General features: G+C 35.5%; 1 protein-coding gene across 1 annotated transcript in view; it reads left to right on the forward strand.

Moving 5' to 3' along the window:
* Nucleotides 1–2,723: 2,723 nt before the first annotated feature.
* Nucleotides 2,724–22,147, forward strand: part of LOC113065896 (double-stranded RNA-specific editase B2-like) — a 28,944-nt gene continuing 9,520 nt past the window's right edge. Inside the window, exons 1-5 of the mRNA XM_026237447.1 lie at nucleotides 2,724–2,747; nucleotides 6,698–6,812; nucleotides 15,984–16,152; nucleotides 17,599–17,750; nucleotides 18,627–18,795. Of these exons, the coding sequence (XP_026093232.1) occupies nucleotides 2,724–2,747; nucleotides 6,698–6,812; nucleotides 15,984–16,152; nucleotides 17,599–17,750; nucleotides 18,627–18,795 (629 nt within the window). The remainder of the gene's footprint in view (nucleotides 2,748–6,697; nucleotides 6,813–15,983; nucleotides 16,153–17,598; nucleotides 17,751–18,626; nucleotides 18,796–22,147) is intronic.

Raw genomic sequence — 22,147 nt, forward strand, 5'->3', positions numbered from 1 at the left:
CACAAGATGTTCTATTTGTCATGATCCACACCTTTCAAATAGAGCTGTACCTTTTTTTTTTTTTTTTTTTTTTTTATTGCCTGATTAAATTTCAACAAAATCTCTAGTAGTTTGCCAGAGACTACATAATTTTTTTTTTTCTGCTTTTGATTTTTCAATTCCTTTTCATGGCCACGTTTAAGGTATTAGAGCCCCTTTTGAGTTCTCTTAATATTTTATTCCTGACTTTGATAACTATTTCTGTCCATTACCTGCAAGAGTTTTCCCTTTTGCGAATCAGTGTGACATTATTCTGCATTCAGATTTGTGAATACAGATTTATGCAAAAGACTTAATTATTGTGGCTTATCTTCAAAAGGAATCAAATGATTTGATTGCCATTAATGGTTATTGTTGAGACAAGTCTTTGAAATTGAACTGCTCATGATGTGATGTTGGCATGTAGCAATCAAAAGACAGAAGCCATTTAATTTCCCTGAAATGGCCAATGTTGGGGCTTGTTTTCTTTCCAGTCATCTCTTTCTCTTTGTTTCTTTCCTTCCTTGTCAAATACCCTCTACCTCCTTTGTGTGTTTGACTATGTGTGTTTATATTTGTGGTGCTGCACATCAAGCATCGTGATTACTTTTGCTTAAGTAACCCTTAGTATTAAACCATGTCCCATTACTACGGATATAATCGATACCTCCAATCATGTGATTTACTGTATAGAGAGACCTACGGTGGCCGAGACAGCTCAACACGATGCAACTTAAGAAAACACATGCAAATTGAAAAAACATCAGCAAGTGAAGAAAACATCTTCATCAGTTTGACAACACAAGTGTTGCAAATACTTCACAACACATGCATATAACGAAACGCACTGCAAATACTTCACAACACATGCATACAACGAAACGCGCAGCAAATACTTCACAACACATGCATATAACCAAACGCGCTGCAAATACTTCACAACACATGCATATAACCAAACGCGCTGCAAATACTTCACAACACATGAATACAACGAAACACGCTGCAAATACTTCACAACACATGCATACAACGAAACGCGCAGCAAATAATTCACAACACATGAATACAACGAAACACGCTGCAAATACTTCACAACACATGCATACAACGAAACACGCTGCAAATACTTCACAACACATGAATACAACGAAACGCACTGCAAATACTTCACAACACATGAATACTACGAAACGCACTGCAAATACTTCACAACACATGCATACAACGAAACGCACAGCAAATACTTCACAACACATGCATATAACCAAACGCGCTGCAAATACTTCACAACACATGAATACAACGAAACACGCTGCAAATACTTCACAACACATGCATACAACGAAACGCGCTGCAAATACTTCACAACACATGAATACAACGAAACGCGCTGCAAATACTTCACAACACATGCATACAACGAAACGCGCTGCAAATACTTCACAACACATGCATACAACGAAACGCGCTGCAAATACTTCACAACACATGAATACAACGAAACGCGCTGCAAATACTTCACAACACATGCATACAACGAAACGCGCTGCAAATACTTCACAACACATATAAATTAAGAAACGCTGCAAATTCTCATAGCACATATACATTAAGAAACAATTAATGAAGCATTGCAAATTTATTTTCATTAACCTTGAAATTATATTTAGTTGAGAATATTAAAGTTAGTCATCTTAAGTAACGTTTTACATTTAATCATGTAATTATTCAGCTTATTTAGGCTATCTAATAGGCTACTAATATCCAAAAGATAAAGGAATCATGGTGTTTAAAAAACACCATAAAAAAAAAAAAAAACTCACCTTTCAGTTCACCAACAACTCCACTGACCAGTAGCCACTGCACAATAAACAAATTCAAGTCGGGTCGACACTTTTTGAGGTCTCCTTTAAACACTTGTGTTGTTAAACTGTCAAATATGTTTTCTTCACTTGCTGATGTTTTTTTTCAATTTGCATGTGTTTTAAGTTGCAGCATGTTGAGCTGTCTCGGCCACCGTAGAGACCAGAATGAACTGTTTACCAAATGCCATTTCAACTACCAAAGTAACCACACACACACACACACGCACAAAAAAAAAAAAAAAAAAAACAGAGACCACATACAGTAACACCATCCTAGCAACCGCATAACAGCCTCACTGGACACCCTATCAACAATTATATGGCAAATCGAAAATTCTGGATGGTCGTGGCCGTAAATCAAAACTGAAACTGAAAATGCTTTTCAATAATTATTTATTATTTTATTAAATAATATTAAATAATTTTGTAACTTTTTTTGTCAACTTAATGCATCACACCGTGCAGTGACGACAGCTAGAGGGAGAGTAAAACCTGCATTCTGAACACTGATATTTTTTTACGTTTTTCTCTTTCGGCCAAAAACCGAAAATGCTATTTTTGGCCGAAATCCTGGTGCATCCCTACTAGCAACCACATAGCAGTGCCTGAATAAACACTCAGAACACCCTAACAACTGCATAACAACAAATTGAGATCCATTCAGAGCATCTTAGAGACCACATTGCAACAACTTAGCGACCTCATAGAACACCCTAACAACACCACAACATGACAAAACCCACACAGAAGGGTTGACAGGGCACTGTGTACCAATACCCTGTCCACTAACCAGAGCTCTCTAGAAACCACACTGCAGCACATTAAAAACACTTAGTCATGGCCAAAATATCTGCACCCTTGGTAAGTATGAACAATGAAGGCTGTGAAAATTAATTATTAATTAATTATTTTACAAATTCACAAAAATCTAAACTTTAATTGAAAAATAAGAATTTAAAATTGGGGAAAATATCATTATGAAATAAATGTTTTCCTCGTATACGTTGGACACAATTATTGGCACCCCTAGAAATTCTTATGAGTAAAAGATCTCTGAAGTATATTCCCATTCATATTCACAATTTTGAGCACTTCAGGGTGATTATGAACATGAAATTATCCAGCCATGGCTTTTTGTTCCACAGGAATATAAATATGAGGGAAAACAAATCCCAAATTCCCTTAATCATCCATTACAATGAGAAAAACCAAAGAATATATTTCTGATGTGCAGCAAAAGATAATTGAGCTTCACAAATTAGTGAAGTGCCTTTAAAAAAAAAATGTCAAACAGTACCTAAATCACCACGTGTTGTTTGGGAGGGTTTCAAAATTATCATAGCTCGTCCGAAAACAAACTCCAGCATATTCAGTTATCAGACATGACTGAAACTTCAAATGGGATTGGCTTCTATGGTCAGATGAAACTAAAAAATGAGCTTTTTAGCAGCAAACCCTCGAGATGGGTTTGGTGAGCACAGGGATAAAAAGTACCCCATGTGAATTCTTATAATGGGCCATTTTTGGATCATCCAACAGTACCAACACGGAGCTGGGAATTTCATAATAAGTCTCCCTATTTAAAATTCTTATTATCCAGTGAAAGGTTAGATTTTTGTGAATTTGTTTAATAAAATATCAAAAGGATTAACCATGCAGATTAATTTTCACAGCCTTCTATGGTTCATTTTTACCAAGGATGCCGTCATTTTTGGCCACGACTGTAGATCGCCACAAAGCAGCCTGAGCTAACCATCCAGCACACCCTGACAACTCCATAGCAACAAGCTGAGATCCACAGAACATCATAGATACCACATAGCAACAATCTAGCAACCTCCCTGAACAACCTAGCAACATCACAACATGTTAAAAACCACACAGAACACCTTAAAACTGTATACCAGTGCCCTAGCAATTAAACAGGGCTCCTAGCAACTTAATAGCAACATAGCCTAACCTCACAAACACCCTAGAAACCACATAGCAATGCCTGAGTAACCACCTGGAACACCCTAAAAACTGCATAACACTTAGACTCCCTCTATGCAATTGCATAGCAACAAAACAAACAAACAAATGAATAGCAACATGCTGAAAACCACACAGATCACCTAAGAAACTACGTATATAGCAACACCCTGACAACAGTTCAGGTTTTGCAGAAAATGTTGCTGTATTTCCAGTCACCAGAGGTGTATGTTGGATCATGACCGCACATCTCGGCGTCAATCCAACCACAGCTCACGCCTCGGTCTTTGAAGTGTGGAAATGTTTGGCATCCCTCTTATTTCTTTTAATGTCACCAATAAAAGATGTTTTATTAAGGTGACATTGGGATCAGTGTTTAATTACCACTGAGAGGCATTTAAATATGCCAGGCGCTTTACTGTGTGTTACTGCTCGCTAAAGCAACCAAACCTTAGATTAATGATGACACCATTATTTGGTTCATATGTTTAAGGTTAGACCTTATGGGACATTTCCAGAGAGGTTTGTTGGTGTATACAGCGGAATTGTTTACTCCCAGATGTTGCTGCGCATTAAACTGCGGACAGAACTATTTGAGCATAAAAAATTGTAGGGCAGTATATGGAAGTACAATGTACAAATGTCTTAAAAACATTGGTAGCACTTTATTTTACTATGTACTTATTATAGTGATTACAATAACTATGTAATAACTAGGTACTAACCCTGAACCTACCCCTAAACCTAACCCTACCCCATGTAGTTACCTTGTGTTACCAGAACTAGAAATACACGTCAGTACATGTACTGTAAAATAAAGTGCAACCAAAACATTTTTTTTTTTTTTTTTGATGATGCTTAGGAAGATTCACTCAGAATTTGAGCAAAACATAGTGTTTTCCTGCCATAAAGAAAACTTTTAATGTAGCTCAGTGTATTAATAAAAGACAAAATGCAGTATACAGCTTATGAATAAACAATATTCGTTTTGCATTGTGTTTTTACATAGAAACCCATTATTAAACAAAATAAGAAGTACATTTTACATGTCAATACCTATGGAGTAGCATAGGTATTTTTGGTTTTCTGCTAAATGTCTTTCAAGGTCCACAGACTGGCACGTGCCTGTTTTGTTATGACCGTTCTCCAATCATAACATCAATTGCTACATACTGTGAACATCCTCCATAAAGAAGTGCATCTGTTTTTGGCCTCTGAGCACTTTGACTCCATTTCCTTTCAGCAGACGTCTGGCCGACCCCTCAGAAGTCATAATTATCATCTGGCACTGTGTGTGTGTGTGTACTGTATGAGTATGTGTTTGCCTCCATAAGCCACTAATTGACACAAACCGCAACATAACATCTTCAGTTGTGGATGTGGTGTGAAAAATCCACTCGCACGGCTTCAGGAACAGCTGTATGGGCCGAAGCGGTCTGGTGAATGCAAACACAGGGTCCAGGTTATTTTTCAGCCTGAACCCTGAGCTCAGAGCGATGGACAGATGGTCCGTTTGAGACGCCACCAAACTAGTCACGCTATTCCATTAGTGAAAGTGTCTCAGATAAACGTCTGACTATGAGCACACCTGTGGTCTCTTCTCCTTCCAATTACTCTATTGATGGCCGGTGTTTTGACACTAATTAATTGGGTCACCATGTTGGTGTGAGGGGAAAAAATGCCACGGGCAAAGTCATTGTGTGATCGTGGAATAGCAAAGCAGTTCACTGAATTTAATTGATTTGAAATGAAATATGCAAGATATATATGATTTATGGCATGCCAAATCTTTATTGTACAATATCTTGTCTGAATGAAGTTATTTCTAACATTACTGTAACAGTAACATCAACCACACACAGAATAACATATATAATTGTTATTTTATTTTATTACTTAACAGAACATTGATTGTTGCATATTCAAATGCTGAGACATTATATATATATATATATATATATATATATATATATATATATATATATATATATATATATATATATATATATATATATATATTTTTTTTTTTTTTTTTTTTTTTTTTTTTTTTTTTTTGATAATACAATTTCATATATTTTATTATATATTTTCCATGTGTTCTTTGAAGCTGTGAAAAAAAATAATTAATGAAACGGTGCATGCAAACATTGTAATGAATAAATGGTTTAATATGTAACAATAATGTAATAGTAATGTATAATATAAATATATATTATTATATATTAAAATGATGTAAAAATTGATGATATTTAAGTTTAATAATATTATTACATGCATTAATATAATATCAAAAATGTTAATAATACATTAATAATATAATATAATGTAATAGTTTGATGTTCTGATGTGATTTTTATAATGTGATCTTTAAGAGATTTTTAATATAATATAATATAATATAATATAATATTATATTATATAATATAATATAATATAATATAATAGGTTGATGTGTAATTTAAATTCTGCTTCAGAACAAATTTTTCTCAATGAAAAACCCTGCGTTTAATTTTGTATTTTTTTAATACATTCACATTCAAATTTGAATAACCTACTAATCTGACAAATTAATTTTAATTTATACATTTTTTATAATGGGATGTTTAAGAGATTATGCGATTATATAATATAATAGTTTTTTTGTGCATTCACATTTGAATTTACATCACCTACTGATAAAAAAAAGTCTACAATATTTGCTGTTATTACTGTAATTTACTAACCATCATTTTCAGTACTGTATGGTGTGATGATATGGTGCACAAACACCAAAATATCCATATGAACATATATATTTTAATAAGGCAACAAACTTACCAAGAACCTGTTGTGAATTGCAGGAGTTTGCAGATGCAATATTCCACCTGGTGCGAGCAAAGTACGTGGAGCTGGCCGGCTGCTCCTCACTGCTGCACGCACGTCACAAAGGCCTGGCGGGCATCGTCATGACCAGAGGTATGGCATCATTCAGTCCGCTTATCAATTATTTAACAAGTTCAATAAGGGGAGAGAAAGCACCTTTAAGTCTCTGTGTGTCCTCTGAGTGTGGAGCTTTGGATGAAATATTTAGTACTTTATCACCTGTGAAAAGGCAACAGACAAAGATGCACATATATCAGAACAGAGTCAAAGAGCAGATGAAGAATAGACTTAAATGATTTACAAGCATTGACGTCTTCCTTTTTCTTCTTTAAAACAATATTAAAGGTGATGTGTGCAATATTTCCAGATGTTAAAATACTTTGCCTTATGATCCCAGATTGATGTTGAGTTAGTTCTTTTAGTCTTTCAGAGGCTGATTCCCCTGAACGATGTGAACACTGTGGCTCTATAAAAACACTGTTATTAGATTCAGCATCCAACCATCCTTGCATGGCAACAGATCACCCTCGGTAGGTGTTTGTTAGGGTGTTGTAGACCGTGTTTTGGGTGGTTGCTTTTATTCCCAGATGAAAATTACAGTGCTCGTATGATTTAAAGTATTTTTCAGCCCAAAGATCAAATGGTTTGGGACAAGTAACATGTTAAAATGTTATATTTATTAATAATGCAAATTTCTGTGACAAGTTTTTGTTGTTTAACATTTTTAACATAAAAGGCACAACTAAGTGTGACATTTATTATAATGGGTTTATTTGAATATCGTTTTTTTAAGTTTACTTCAGTTAAAAATTGTTAATGTTCTTTAATTGGTAATAAATGATAGATAAAATCAATATGATAATAATTCTGTGATGTTGAATGGCTATAATTTTATAAATAGAGGAATTTACTTAGTAAAATATATTTAAAATTGAAAATTAAAATACTGTCTTTGCTGTTTGGAGATCTGGAGATTCCGTTTGAAAATGATTTATGATGGCAATTTTTTATGTTTTATGCCATTAATTAGGATTTATTGCATAAATTGTTGCATTTAACTACTTTTTAAATTGCTTTTTTGTTTTTCACCAAATATTTACAGTTAGGTGTTTATTTACATCAGATTCATTATAGTTATCTAAAACTAAACCTGAAACTAAAATTAAAACAAAGTAAAAATGTTGTCACTTGAAATTAATAAATGCTAACAAAAAAAACAAAACAAAAATCTAAAATCAAATTTTTGAAGAAAAAAAAAGCTGACAAACAAACATTTTTTATATATTTTCCTTAACTATATATATATATATATATATATATATATATATGTGTGTGTGTGTGTGTGTGTGTGTGTGTGTGTGTGTGTGTGTGTGTGTGTGTATGTATATACATGTATGTAGTTTAGGAAAATATATAAAAAAAAAAAATGTTTGGTATTAAGACCCCAGTGAAGCAATAGCCTTCTTAAAAATTCAATACAAAAATAATAGTGATACTTGCCCTACCTATATTTATCGGTGTACTGTTATACAGTATATCCCAAGATTATGAATGAGCTCAGGTGCCGAGCAGTGACAGGTTGATGTGATGTTTCAGTGTTTGTGTAAGACCCAGCTGCAGGCTTTCAGGAGCCATTGCAGGATCAGGATCAAGTTTTTCTTTTGAAGACCACAGCTCATCAATTTAGACTGGAGTGAGATCTGACCTAATCCCTGTCCTCGCTGCTCGGTCTCGCTCTCTTTCTCTTCTTCCCGCTCTGTCTGCATCACAGTAATAGGGAGCATGTTTATTAAGACTGTTATCTTCATAGATCCAGACATCGGTGCCCAAGAATTTGTGGCAGGCGAGCAGACACGCAAACTTGACAGGAACACTGGGGGTTCTGTTCACTGCTCTTTGAGCATCTATTGAATCTTTTAGACTGGTTCGGGCACCGGTGGAATATTAATGCAGGTCCAACTTTGAACCGCGGGACTTTGGCAGAGGGAGTCATAACCTGAGCGAGAGTGCTCCTCACAGGACTCTTATTGGATTATTTCATCTGCTAACGTAAAAGAAACAGACGCCGCTTGAATCAGATGGTGTGAATAATCTTATTTCAACCAGGCACGGTACGGATGCTGGGAGACAGGGTTTTGAACATCAGATGCACAGTTGAAGGAAAGGGAACCAGATGTGTCTACTTCCATTTAAAGAACAGATGGTTGTGATTAGAGCAATTTGGGAGTGGAAAGAAAAACATTTCCCGTGGTGAAAAAAAAATGCATATTAATCGCAACCAAGGTTCTGATAAGTTTTATTCTCAAAATGAGATCATGTAGTTATGTTTACAACATGTTACTCCCTGGTCATCACTTGCCAATTCATAAATTACAGTGCCTTTCCTAGATAGTCATGCAAATCCAACTTTTACAACTTTAAAGTACAACTTTTTTTTTTTTAAATAAGTGTTTGTGCTGCCTTAAAATTGAGAATTTTATCTTTTTATCTTTTTTTTATTGAAGTTTTGAATACAAGTGATGGCTGTAGTCCAAAACAAGGATATTATAATTAATTATAATTAACTATAATTATAATTACCTAAAAGCATTAAAAAACATTTTCCTTAGGTGAAATAAATAACTTAAATGAAATGAAATAAAAAGGTGCATTAATCATTTTAATTAAGTTTAAATTGATATACTAAAATAAAAATAAAACTGTGATATTTTATGTGATATATATATATATATATATATATGAATGAATGACAAATACACACAACAAAGTTATTAAAAGCTTATCTAAAATTTGAATGAAAATGGTGGTGGGGGGGGGGGTCAGATTCTATATTTGACAATGGTAATACTTATTTAGTGTCTTTTTGTAGATGAAGCTCTTTCTCTAAGCATATAATTTGATATAAGCGTGTCATATTTGCACAAATTATCTCTGGAAAATAGTTTGTAATGGTGATGACGTGCACCATTTTGACCAAACATTTTATCATTCAAGAGCAACTTGTAAAGGATCAATTTGTGAGCCTATTTATTCCTAATGGCATGCAGATGACTTGGTAGACGTTGACCTCGGCCATTTGCTTTATCTCTGAAGATTATAAGTTTAATGCAAATTCATCAATTTTCATAAATAATCGCTTTCTGATTTTTTTTTTTTTAAACCTAAATACACTGTGTCCTTTCTAGCCAGTTCAGTATGGCCTTTCCTATACCTCCCAAAGCAGAGGATGCATAAAACCCAATCTAATGATTCCTTATGATCTGATGGCCTCATGAAGGAGCTGATGAACTGAATTCTTTCCCTGTTTTGTGAAACCAAACTCATTTAAGAAAGGCTAATGATGCTTGTTAAAGTCATATCAGCAGATGGGCTTTCCCCTGACAGACCTCCACCAGAGTGACCCATGTGCTGATGAATACTGTCTTACTGTATCACTGAATACAGCACTTTCAGATGAAGAGGTGCAGTCTGGTGTGGTGACAGCAAAGTGGTGAAGTCTGAGTATCTGTATTTCTGTGTGTTAAATTGTTAGAATCGTGTTGCTTTTTTTAAATCTAGTTCACAATTTTATGTAGTCTGCTATAAAAACCGCACTGATTTATATTACAAGCGATCAGAATTTAATTTTTGGACATACATAATAGTGAGTGCAGTTTTTTCTGGATTAAATTGTTGCTGCAATTATATATAAAGTCCTGGATGAAGCTGATTTTTCCGCCTTTATTTTAAGCTGGACCCACTTTATATTAAGTGGCCTTAACTACTATGTACTTATATTTTAATTAATTATTTAGTACAATGTACTTATTGTGTACATACATGTTTTTACATTGTACGTACATTTAAAAAAAAAAAACTAGATGTAATTACATCTGTATTTAATTTCTGTAATTACGTTTATAATTACACTGTTGACCCATACTTTACACCTTAACCCACCCTTAAACTTACCCATACCTCCAACCCTCTCCCTAACCTTACCCCTATCCCACCTCAATAGCAGCAAAAGTGTTTTACAATACAATATGAACACAATAAGTACATTGTACTTGTGTTTTTATGTAAGTACATAGTAGTTAAGGCCACCTAATATAAAGTGGGAAAAAAAAATAAATAAATTCTGACCTAAAATTACAAAATGAAAATGTAAATTTAATCACCATTAGTTCATCCAAGATTTAGATGAGTTTGTTTCCTAATCAGATTTGGAGAATGTAGCATTAGACCACTTGTTCATCAATAAATGCTCTGCAGTGAATGGGTGCCGTCAGAATGAGAGACCAAACAGCTGATAAAAACACCACAATAATCCACAGCACTCCAGTCCATCAGTTAATGTCTGGTGAAATGAAAAGCTTTATTTTTTAATAAACCAATTCCTGTTTAAGATGTTTTTACCTGTCTAAACTGTCACTTCTGGCCAAAATATAAGTCCATAATCCATAACACTTCCTCCAGTAATGTCAAAAATGTCTTACGGATTTGTTTCTTACAAACTTGCAGCTTTTCACTTGAAAAGACACTCACTGATGGACTGGAGTGGTGTGGATTATTGTGATGTTTTTATCAGCTGTTTGGACTCTCATTCTGACGGCACCCATTCACTGCAGAGCATTTATTGATTTATTGAAGTGATCCAATGCTACATTCTCCAGATCTTTTTGTGAACTATTTTTAAAGACAATTATTAAAAGCATGTATAGTGTGCTGTGAGTTCCTGTAGTGCACACATTTGCTTTGATACTGTGATGTTCTCTTTCCTGTTCTTTACACAGCGGTCCGCTGAAGGGTAAAGAGAACGGCAGTCATGTTCACATCCAGGGTGTTTGCCTTTGTACCCACCTCACTGGCACGATGGGCTTTCTCAGAGATGTTGATGAGTATTGCTCTTCTAAAAGCAGCAGTGCCCACAGGCCTTGTCACCCCTCACACCGAGAGAAGAGCCTTTACAACAAATTCAGAGAGAAAAGACTACGCACTCTCTTTTCTTTCTCTCTGCCATCACCAGATTGATCTAAACTATCATTAAATGGAACAGCATGGAGAGAACAGGCTGGGAGAGGGAGGTGGTTGGGCCTTTTAACTTACTTTTTTTTTCTAAAGTGTTTTTGGCTTTGGGGATTGTTGAATAAAGATGCCTGAACACAAAACCTGGGCACGCCGGGTCCCTGCTGTGCACTGTACCGATGCATGCTGGGATAGATCAGGTAAGGCAGGTGGAGACTGAAGCAGAACCAGCTGGCATTTGTCTTCAGAGGAACATTAGAGATGTTTGAGTTCATATAATAGTGTGTGAAAAGAAGACCATAACTCACCGTGATGGGTTTGTGCTGGGCAGCTGCGTTGCTTTCCTCAAGGATTTATTGTTGTCTGGAGGACCAGGAATCTCTTTTCCCACTCTACATGTTACATGCAACAATAATGCTGCCATTATTGTCAAAAATATATATTTATTTATTATTTATTAGGAATGTGTTCTCACACAAATGTAAATTGGAACAATCTAAATGACACGTTTTTCCTTAAAAACTTCATTGCAATGTGAAAAAAAGACAAATAAAGCACACATTTTAATATTTTGTAAATAATAAAATATCATGTAACTTTTTCCTGTGATGCAAAGCTGAATTTTCCAGTCCTCAGTGTCACATGATCATTCAGAAATCAAAGTCATATGCTGATTTGCTGCTCAAGAAACATGTCTGATTATTATCAGTGTTGAAACTTTTACTTTTTTATATATTTATTTGTGTTGTATATTTTGACACAAAAAAAGTTTAAAAGAACAGCATTTATTCCTTTATAAATATGTTATAATAGTATAGTTTACTGTCAGTTCTGATCAGTTAAATGCATCTTTGCTGAATAAAATTAACTTCTTAAAAAATCTGATTACAAGCTTTTGAATTTGCATATAATAATAATAATAATAATAATAATTATTATTTAATTTGAATTTTGAAAACAGGAAGTGATATCAAAAAGGCCAATAAGTCTCTTAAATTAGCAGATAATTTAACATTTTGTTATGAGAAGACATTGTGGTGCAATGATAAAAAAAAATAATAAATAAATTCACAAAGTACACAAAAATCACAGTTCGGTACGTACCTCGGTGTTAAAGTCATGGTTCGGTTCATTTTCGATACAGTAAGAGAAAGAAATGCAAATATTAAACTGCAGGTTGTTTATTACTATAAACTTTTTTAACAATTTGTTTACTTTTTTTATATATATTTTAAAAATAATTATTATTTATTTTAGGAAATAAAATACTGCTGCAAAGTTCTCCACTAAATAAAATACTCTCAGTCTCAAACCAATATCATATAATAAAATATTATGAAAAAAAAAAAAAAACTATGATTACAGTGCAGCATTATCAATCCCAGCTTGTAGACCTGCTCACATTTTAACAAAATATATAACTTTTCCAAAGTGACCTGCTCAGATTTCGTTATTGCGTTGGACCGATGGGAATTAAGAGCAAAGGTCTGTTTAAATGCCGATGGCAGCTGCGTTTGAATTACAATAGTTTTTTTTTTTTCCTAGTTGTAGTGATGTTCACACTCGCATGATGCCTTTGACCCACTGGCATATTGCACCTGTCAAACATAGTCTATTTTGCCGTCAATACTGTTGACGGTGTCCTTTATCAGCAGGCTTTATATTTATGCTCAACATGAAGTATAGATTTGTTGTGGTGAAGACAAGCTCCTGGTCTGTCGGCGGTCTCCCTCTGTCACCTACAGCAGCAGCAGCGCGCCAGCACCGCGTCAGGAACGATTCTGGTGTTTAAAGACACAGAAACGCACGCCACGCAGCCAGTGTGTCACCGGCCTTAGAATCAGCTGCAGGGCGGGATTTGCGCCGAACGCGGAGACTTCCGCCAATTAATATGTTCATTTGGAAACACGAAAATGTATAGGTTCCACTCACAAAATATTGCATTTGGTCATTCGGTACACACGTGCACCGTACCGAAAGCCCTGTACCGAAACGGTCCGGTACAATTACACTTACCGCTACACCCCTAATATGGATGCTTTCTTTCTTTCTTTTTCTTTCTTTCTTTCTTTTTCATCCCCGAGTGCAACATGAACACTCTGCTAAATTTCTGTCTTTTTTTGTTTGTTTTCCAGAACAAATTAAGACACACGTCCTTGGAATGACATGAGGTTGAATAAATGTTTGACAAAATATGAGTTTATGAATGAAATAACCTTTTAAACTCAGTTTATATAAATACATTTAGAGTTTCACAGTTAGAACGTCCCTCTTTCAATAAGTATGATTGGACTTATGGTTCTGTTAGACCCAGTCTCTCTTTTTCTGATTCACATTCATCTATCTCTCCTCCTCTCTCTCGGTTCAGCAAGCAGTGGAAGCTGGAAGAATGGATTTCCAAGGCTATGCCTTTAACCCCACCTCAATATTAGTTTTTATTATTGTTATTGCCAGCGAGCCGTGCTGGTGGCGGTCGGGCCACGGCGTGCAATTCTGTCTGGGCCCCGACTGATAAAAGCTCATATGTTGCCTCTAGCCTGTCGGTCTACATGAGGCTGTGAACACTACATTTTTGAAGCGATGGGGAGATATATATTTTTTCCAGCACACAGAGCTTTATGCTGAGACATCCACTCGCACGCTTGAGCTGTTGTCAGGGCAGAAATCCCAGAGAAGCCTGTGTGCTCCTGCCGGGGCCGGATCGTGGCCGAGCAGCTGTGAGACGTGGCAGGTGGAGGTGCTTTGTGCCAGGGTTGTGGGTTTTATCTTGCTGTGGCTGATGAAAATGTCACAGAAAAGCTTTGTGCACTGATGACCAGCGCAGCCACAGCGAGTTAGGAGTTACTCATCCTTGTGTAAAGAACATCAGCAAAGAACAGCTATTATTGTGGACTACAGATGAATTTATAGTTGTATCTGTCTTGATAAAAACCTTGTGCATGCTGCTTTTTTATATATGCCAATTTTTGTATTTTTCTTCCACCAGACATTCTTAACATTTTGTATTACATTATACTTTTTTCACTGATCTCGGTTCCTTTAGCCTTGATGCAAGTATAGAAATGCAGATGTCAAATGCTTGGCCAATATAAATACAGTAAAAAAATAAAATAAAATAAAAGTTTGTTACTATACATAGTTTTAGGAACTGTGCACAAAGAAGAAGTTAAAAGAAAGAAGTCTTTAAATGACCTTAAACACACTTCAACCACTCAAGTAACATTGATCAAGGACAAAGGAGAACAGAATGAGAGGCAGACAGGTGATGAGGATACGAAAAACCAGGAACAGGTGATCTAAATCAACCAAGATTAACTAAACAGGAGCACTCTGAAACTAAACGAAACCAACAGTTTACAATAACTGCTTTCAATTTGAATTTATTTATTTGTTTATATTTGTTTATTTCTGTGATGCAAAGCTGATTTTGAGCATCATTACTCGTCTTCAGTATAAAAAGATCCTTCAGAAATCATACTGATTTGATGTTGATTTGATGCAGAATCTTTATTATTAGAAGTAGTGGTTGTGCTGTTGAATTATTTTTTTTTTTCTTTAATAAATAAAAGTTTAAAAGAACAGCATTTATTTGAAATGGAAATCCTTGGTAACATTATAAATGTTTTTACTATCACTTTTGATTTGTTTAATGCATCCTGAATTTCTTTAAGTCTCTAGTGCCTGTCATATAATTAATTTTCTCTCAGAAATTGCTTCTTAATTTCAGAAATAATTACAAAGAAATGGCAATCTCATTAAATTATACATTAAGTTAACGTAAAAAGAGTGGCTTTTCCTTGTAAAAATTGCTTCAATCAATTGTATTTTATTTTCAAATGTATTCTTTTATTATTATTATTTTATATACAGTTTACCTTCAAGACACCTGTACGTAAATGACCTCTGTTATGATTGGCTAATGGTTCTTCACATGTTAAATTTAGGACAGCGCTAGGCCTGTTCACACCAAGAATGATAATAATAAATATGCTTTAATAATCATTCAAATTCTGGAAATTTACACCATAACAATCTAAACAGAATCACTTTCAGAAACGATTTAATAAAAACATTGACAGCCAACCAGAATCCATCCTTCTGTAACTCACTTGAGCAGTTAAAGTGTCAGATGACAATACTGTAGTGTGCGCTTATAATAAACAGAACATTATCGTGTGTTGGTGTGAACGGGCATATGTTTGCTGTCGGATCTAATATTAGAAAGCCATCATAAATGTCTGTGTTTATGCTCATCAGGTCTGGATCTCAGACAGGCCCAAGTGGTGGCGCTATCGACCGGCACTAAATGCATTAATGGAGAGTATATCAGTGACCAGGGTCTGGCGGTCAACGACTGTCACGCTGAAATCACCACCAGACGAGCCCTGCTGCGGTTCCTGTACTCCCAACTAGAGCTACACCTCAGGTAAATGAATGAATAAACCCAACACACACACACAATGCAGTAGCTTTCACTGTGTTAACTGCAATATTTTGATGCATGGAGAAGAAACAGCTTTAAAAAAGAATAACTGCATGCAAGAGAAGAGCATGATGTATAGATGCATGAATGAAGTGATTTATTATTTATTTATTTGCCCAAAACACATTAAAGGGATATTCTGGTTGATTAATTAAATTAAGCAGTTTGAACTGAAATGTGTGTGGCAGTGCGTGTACACAACCACTCTATAATTGTCACAATTGTGTGCTATATATAGGCTAGTAACATTGTGACAAAAGCATTGTGAGATGTAAAGTTGCAATTAAGAAAAAAAAAAGTGAGATATAAAGTCCCAGTTAGAAGATATAAAGTCCCAATTACAAGAAATAGTCATAATTGTTAGATATATAAAGTCATAATTACTTTTTTTTTTTTCTTATTTGGGTCTTCCACAGTGACTTCCATAGTATGTGCATTACTGTAAACAATATATTTGCTAATTTTTTTCACACCGAGTTGAAATTACCTTCTGCTTTAATCAAAGTCATATTCATATTGTATCTGAAAAACTCCCTTAGAGCTTTAAGCAATCAACACATTTTCTCAGAGAAGCACATTTCGCACCCAACAAAGGAGCAGGATGTACGTTCCAAAGGGTTAATTCTTCGTTCTCAGAGAAAGCACATTATCATTTGAGTCTGGTCTGGTGTTGGAGGGATCACTGTGCGGCAGCAAACACTCTAAATGTCTTCATCGATGAAGCAGATTGCTGCTCAGAAAAGCCTGTAATGTCATATTTGCATATGCGTCTTCCCAGACTGCATTATCTGCCGCTAAATGTGCCCGAGTCTGGAGTTTGGAAGACAAATAATTATGTCCGGCAAAAAAAATAGCACAGCACCTTCCTCAGTAGACCGATCTGGATCCATCCTTGACATCGCAGGTCGTTTGCGTAATTAGCACAGCTTAGGTGGAAATTAGCGATGATGATGTTTGCGTATGTAATGCGTTCCCCGTGCACAGTTCACCTTGTGCACTATTCCTGAACGTCTTTTGTAAGATGCCAAATCTTGCTGATATGTGTAAAAGTCTGCAGGAAACGCCGCGTCCTCCCGACAGCTGACTAGCTACAGATCATCTGGGTTAAAGAATTACAGCTCAGTCTTGTCTCCGACATTTATATTCGCCTTGGTCTGACAGAGTAATGATTTGAGATTGTGTACCAGAGAGAGAAAGAGCGCGGCGAGAGGGGAATGTGACAGTGATGGAGCTAGCCTTGGTCGCGGGGAGGCCAATATTTGTCTCCTTTGTGTCTTCGGCCCATTATTAGCCGGGAATGTGAGCGGCGAACGCTTTCAGACGGGGTTGTTTCTCATGTCTCCCTTCTCTGTTCTCTCTTCCCGCCTGCGGCCTGCGATCACTCTGAAGCAAAAGGAAAGAGGACTGGGAGCAATCGATCTTCGTACGGCACAGAGATTCCTGTTTGAGACTCCGAGAGAACGTCCTCTTCCACATGTACATCAGTACGTCGCCCTGCGGGGACGCCCGCGTCAACTCGCCGTATGAAATCACCTCCGACTGTAAGAGTCTTCACTCGTCTGTATCATCTCTTCTGCTTGCTTCTGTATTCTGTATGTAATAGAGATATAGATCCTTTATTATAACATTAAAGGAATAGATCAATTTCGAGTAGAGGTCACAGTTTATCTCACAGTTCGAACTCAATTTAATAACTTAATTTAACTCAACTACACTAAGTTTGTCAATTCTGTAAAAAAAAAAAATAATAATAATAATTAAAAAAAAGAGCCAGATGTGTGAGATTATAAACTCATGATTCTGAGCCGAAGGGAAAAGAGAGAATGACAAGTTGAAAAAAAAAATATAATCTCAATTACGTCTTTATTCTCTTATTCCATTGTCATTTTCTGCCACCAGATAGGCTCCGCCCACAAAAAAACTTAATCACTGTTTGCAAACACCAAACTGGTCTATAGTTAGATGAAACTGAGCTCGCCCTCAAGCCATCCAAGATATTGAAAGGTTTGTTTGAGATTTGGAGAAATGTAGCATTGCATCAGTGTCTCATCAGTGGATGCTTTGCAGTGAATGGGTGCCGTCAGAATGAGAGTCCAAACAACTGATAAAAACATCACAAAAGTTATCCACAGCACTCCAGTCCATCAGTTAATGTCGTGTGAAGCCAAAAGCTGCATATTAGTCAGATGAGTCCTACTATACATTAATATTGCTTTCTCCAGAACAAATAAATAAATGCATAAAAATCGGGGTGAACTATTCATTTAAATGTAATTTATTAAATTTGTATTTATTATTTAATTTTTAATTTAAATGCAACTATTCATTTAAAAAAATGTGATAAAATAATACATTTCATAAATGAATAGATTGAGCATCATGTAAACACTTTTTTTTATTTTTCGGATTTCCGTCAGTGCACAGCAACAGACACTTGGTAAAGAAGTTTCACAGCCATCTTCGGACAAAGATTGAATCAGGGGAGGGTACGCTGCCCGTGAAGACCACCGGTCCCGTCCAGACGTGGGACGGAGTCCTTCAAGGAGAACGTCTCATCACCATGTCATGCACAGACAAGATTTCCAGGTCAGTATCAAAACCACGGTTCTTTTGTGTTTTTTTTCTCAAGCTCAAGAAAGAGGACTGACTATCCCTGAAGAGTGATTTGTGAAGTGCTGGACGGTTTACTGACTTAAGTTTTACCTTTATTACAGGATTAGTTTTTAAGAGGACGAGATAGCATCGTTTAAATAGGGTGACTTTTATACGCCATTATAAAGGTTGGCATGACATTTGCCTTGAAGAAGGGCGATGTCCAAACCACTGGTGTTCGGGACTGGGATGATCATCATTATTATCTTATGACGACGCCTGTGCTTTGATTGATAATCCTAAAATAATGACCTTCTGTACGGGACACAGCACCGTGGTAATCTGTGTTCTCATGGGCACTCTGCATGCGTTATATATCTAGGACTGCAGATTTGTTTGTGTTTTTAGTAGCAGGGATGTTTTTAAGTTAACTTGAAATCAAAATTGATATTATTTCTAAATTCACATTCATGGATCTAATGTGTATGAATTAGTTAACTTTTTTAAAATGCATACCTGTGTATGTATGTATATATATATATATATACAGAAAACTGTGAGAACTGTACAATTAGTAGGGAATATTATTAAGGGAGTAGTTTCATCATTCATTATTTCTGTTTCTCTCCTGAGACGTTTAGTCATATTTTAATGAAGTCTTATTCTACATGATCTTAAGGCCGAGGCATTTGGTCTTGAGAGTGTGATTTAATTCAGTTTCAGACATCATGTCACTTTCTCACTTCTGTCACACTCAGTCCACACCCTGGATGAACGTGTGAATCACACACGCACACACACACACACACGCACGCACACACACACGCACGCATGCACACAAACACACACACACACACACACACACACACACTGTAGCTGTATCTGAGCTGGCTGCCATATTCTTGATTTAATTACCACATCAGCTGGCTCTGTTTGTTTATGTGAGTTTTCAAACCTGAGAAGTGTGATAGTGAATGTTTCTGACACTGTTACAGACATGTAAACAGAAATTAAGTCTACGATGGTTTTAAGGTTAATATGGAGTTTATATTCTCAAAATGTCATTTAGACTAAAATGATTAAAATTGTGTAATTTTCATGACAATAAGTACACTATTCCCTTAAATTCAATTTTTTTTTTTACATTTATTTAGTCATTACTAATATTCTCCCTAGTAATTTTCATTAGATTCTCATTATTGCAATACTGTGTTATATATTGATTTATTTATTAAGCCTAAATTAAAGGCAATACAACAAAAACTACCATGTTATAACTGTATCATGCAGTATTAGTTGTTCAGGGTTTTAATAGTTAATTGTTACATTGCAGGGTTTTTTTTTTTTTTTTTTTTTTTATAAATGTAACATTTAAACAAATATATTTTTATATGCAGTATTTCATTTCTTCTTCCTTTTTTGCAGTGTAGTCTGCATGTTTTTGTCTGCTTCACAATAGTATGAATGCCTCTCGGAGCATAGCAACAGTATCTAAGAAGGTGTGGCTTATCAGATACTAAGTTCAATAACTAAATGGCTTTTCTTTTTTTTTTTTTTAGCAAGCTGCTCTTTATTTGCTTTCCCCTACCAACCAGGAGCATTTTACACATTTATAACAGACAGAAAACTCATGTTTCAATTCCTACCAGTATCTTTTCAAGCATGAAATCACCCAGCCCTGCATGTGATGTGTGTATGTTAGGCTGGACACAGCGACACAGAGTCACACTGAGGTGAAGCGCTCTCCCCTGAGCCATTCATTTGACCAGTCAGACTGCATCGGCCAGGACCACATGGGTCTGATTCTATCTCGCTGGGTCATCGTGCAGGGTTAAAATAATTACTTAAAAAAATAACAAAAAAACACAGAAAAAGACCAAATAGAGCATCCAGAGTGTTCCACTCCTTTTCCATTTTATATCCCATTGAGTTATCCTGCTCTTTTGTTGAGCCCACAACTCAGAAGGGCTGTTGATCAAGGTCACCATCAAGAGCAGGCTGGAAAAGAGGTTTAGAGTCCTTACAGTCCCTCATAGACCAACTCCATTCATCTGCACTGCCCTCAACCAGCTCGCCCTGTTTTTCATCCTTAGTCACACTCTTGTTTTTCATCCCTTCATCATCTCCCCTGACCTCACATCATTATCCTCCGTCTCACCCTCCCGCGCTCCTCCGCTGCCACAGGAAACCTATTCTGTGATAATGGGACCTCACTGCAATTACATTGCAAAAAAATCATTTTCTTGAATCTGTATTTTGCATTCATCTTTTATGTTACTTTTACATTATTATGTTTATATATATATATATATATATATATATATATATATATATATATAAAATCAGTATTTTGCTTCCAGCAAATAAATATATATATTTATTTTTATACACAGACACACACACACAGATGGGTAGTAACTAAATATTACACGTCGTCTGAATTACTTCATTCAAAAACGCCCTCACCAGCCATGATTTAAAATGCTGTGTAACATACTGTAAATATTGTGTCAACTTATTTTTGGGAGTAAGGTGAACAGCAATGAATATATGGACACTGAAATGCTTGCACTTGTAGCAAATGTAGCACTGCAAGTTATCGTTGGAGACTCTTAATCCTCCTTTTCTTTCTTTTAATCACTTGTCCCTTTTGAAACCTGCGAGACACAACAACATGTCATCTCACAGCTCGGATCACATCGTCCACCATCCTCCTCCGTTATTCACACAATAGCAATACATTATTCATAATATATTGATTCTCCCGCATTCCACTGTTTCATCTTTCAAATGTTCCTTTCTAAAATAGCCTACTACTAATTTTCATGAAGTCTTCCAGTTTTAAGAGCAGTCATTCGTGAGATGTCTGCACTAGGTTTACAATCATTGTGTCAGGTTCGTTTCAGAAGTGTTTCAACATTGCATCAACTACTGATGAACATACATTTTTATTTGAATTATCACTCAGTATATATATAGCAATGTATTACTATGTCTTCTGAAGGCTTTTGTCTTCTAAACACATTAAAATGCACAAATTCACATTATTTATTATTTACATACACTACATATTTCTTTTCATCTGAACGACTATAATCTAATATACTAATTAAGTATCACACTTGCACAGTTCTCTGAGGTTGGTTAATGTTCACATGACATGCAGACAAACAAAATAAAATGCTTACCAAAAAAAAAAAAAAGTATCTTTTATAAGATTTCATTTTAAAATTGTTATTTTAAAACGATTCTTTTTCATTTTCCATTTTTATGATTTTATTAATTATTAGCTTTTCGTTAAACTCACTGCAGTTCATTTACAAACCCCGGTTTGAGAAACCTTGAC

This window comes from Carassius auratus, chromosome 49 (genome assembly GCF_003368295.1).
Source record: "Carassius auratus strain Wakin chromosome 49, ASM336829v1, whole genome shotgun sequence".
NCBI classification, from domain to species: Eukaryota; Metazoa; Chordata; class Actinopteri; order Cypriniformes; family Cyprinidae; genus Carassius; species Carassius auratus.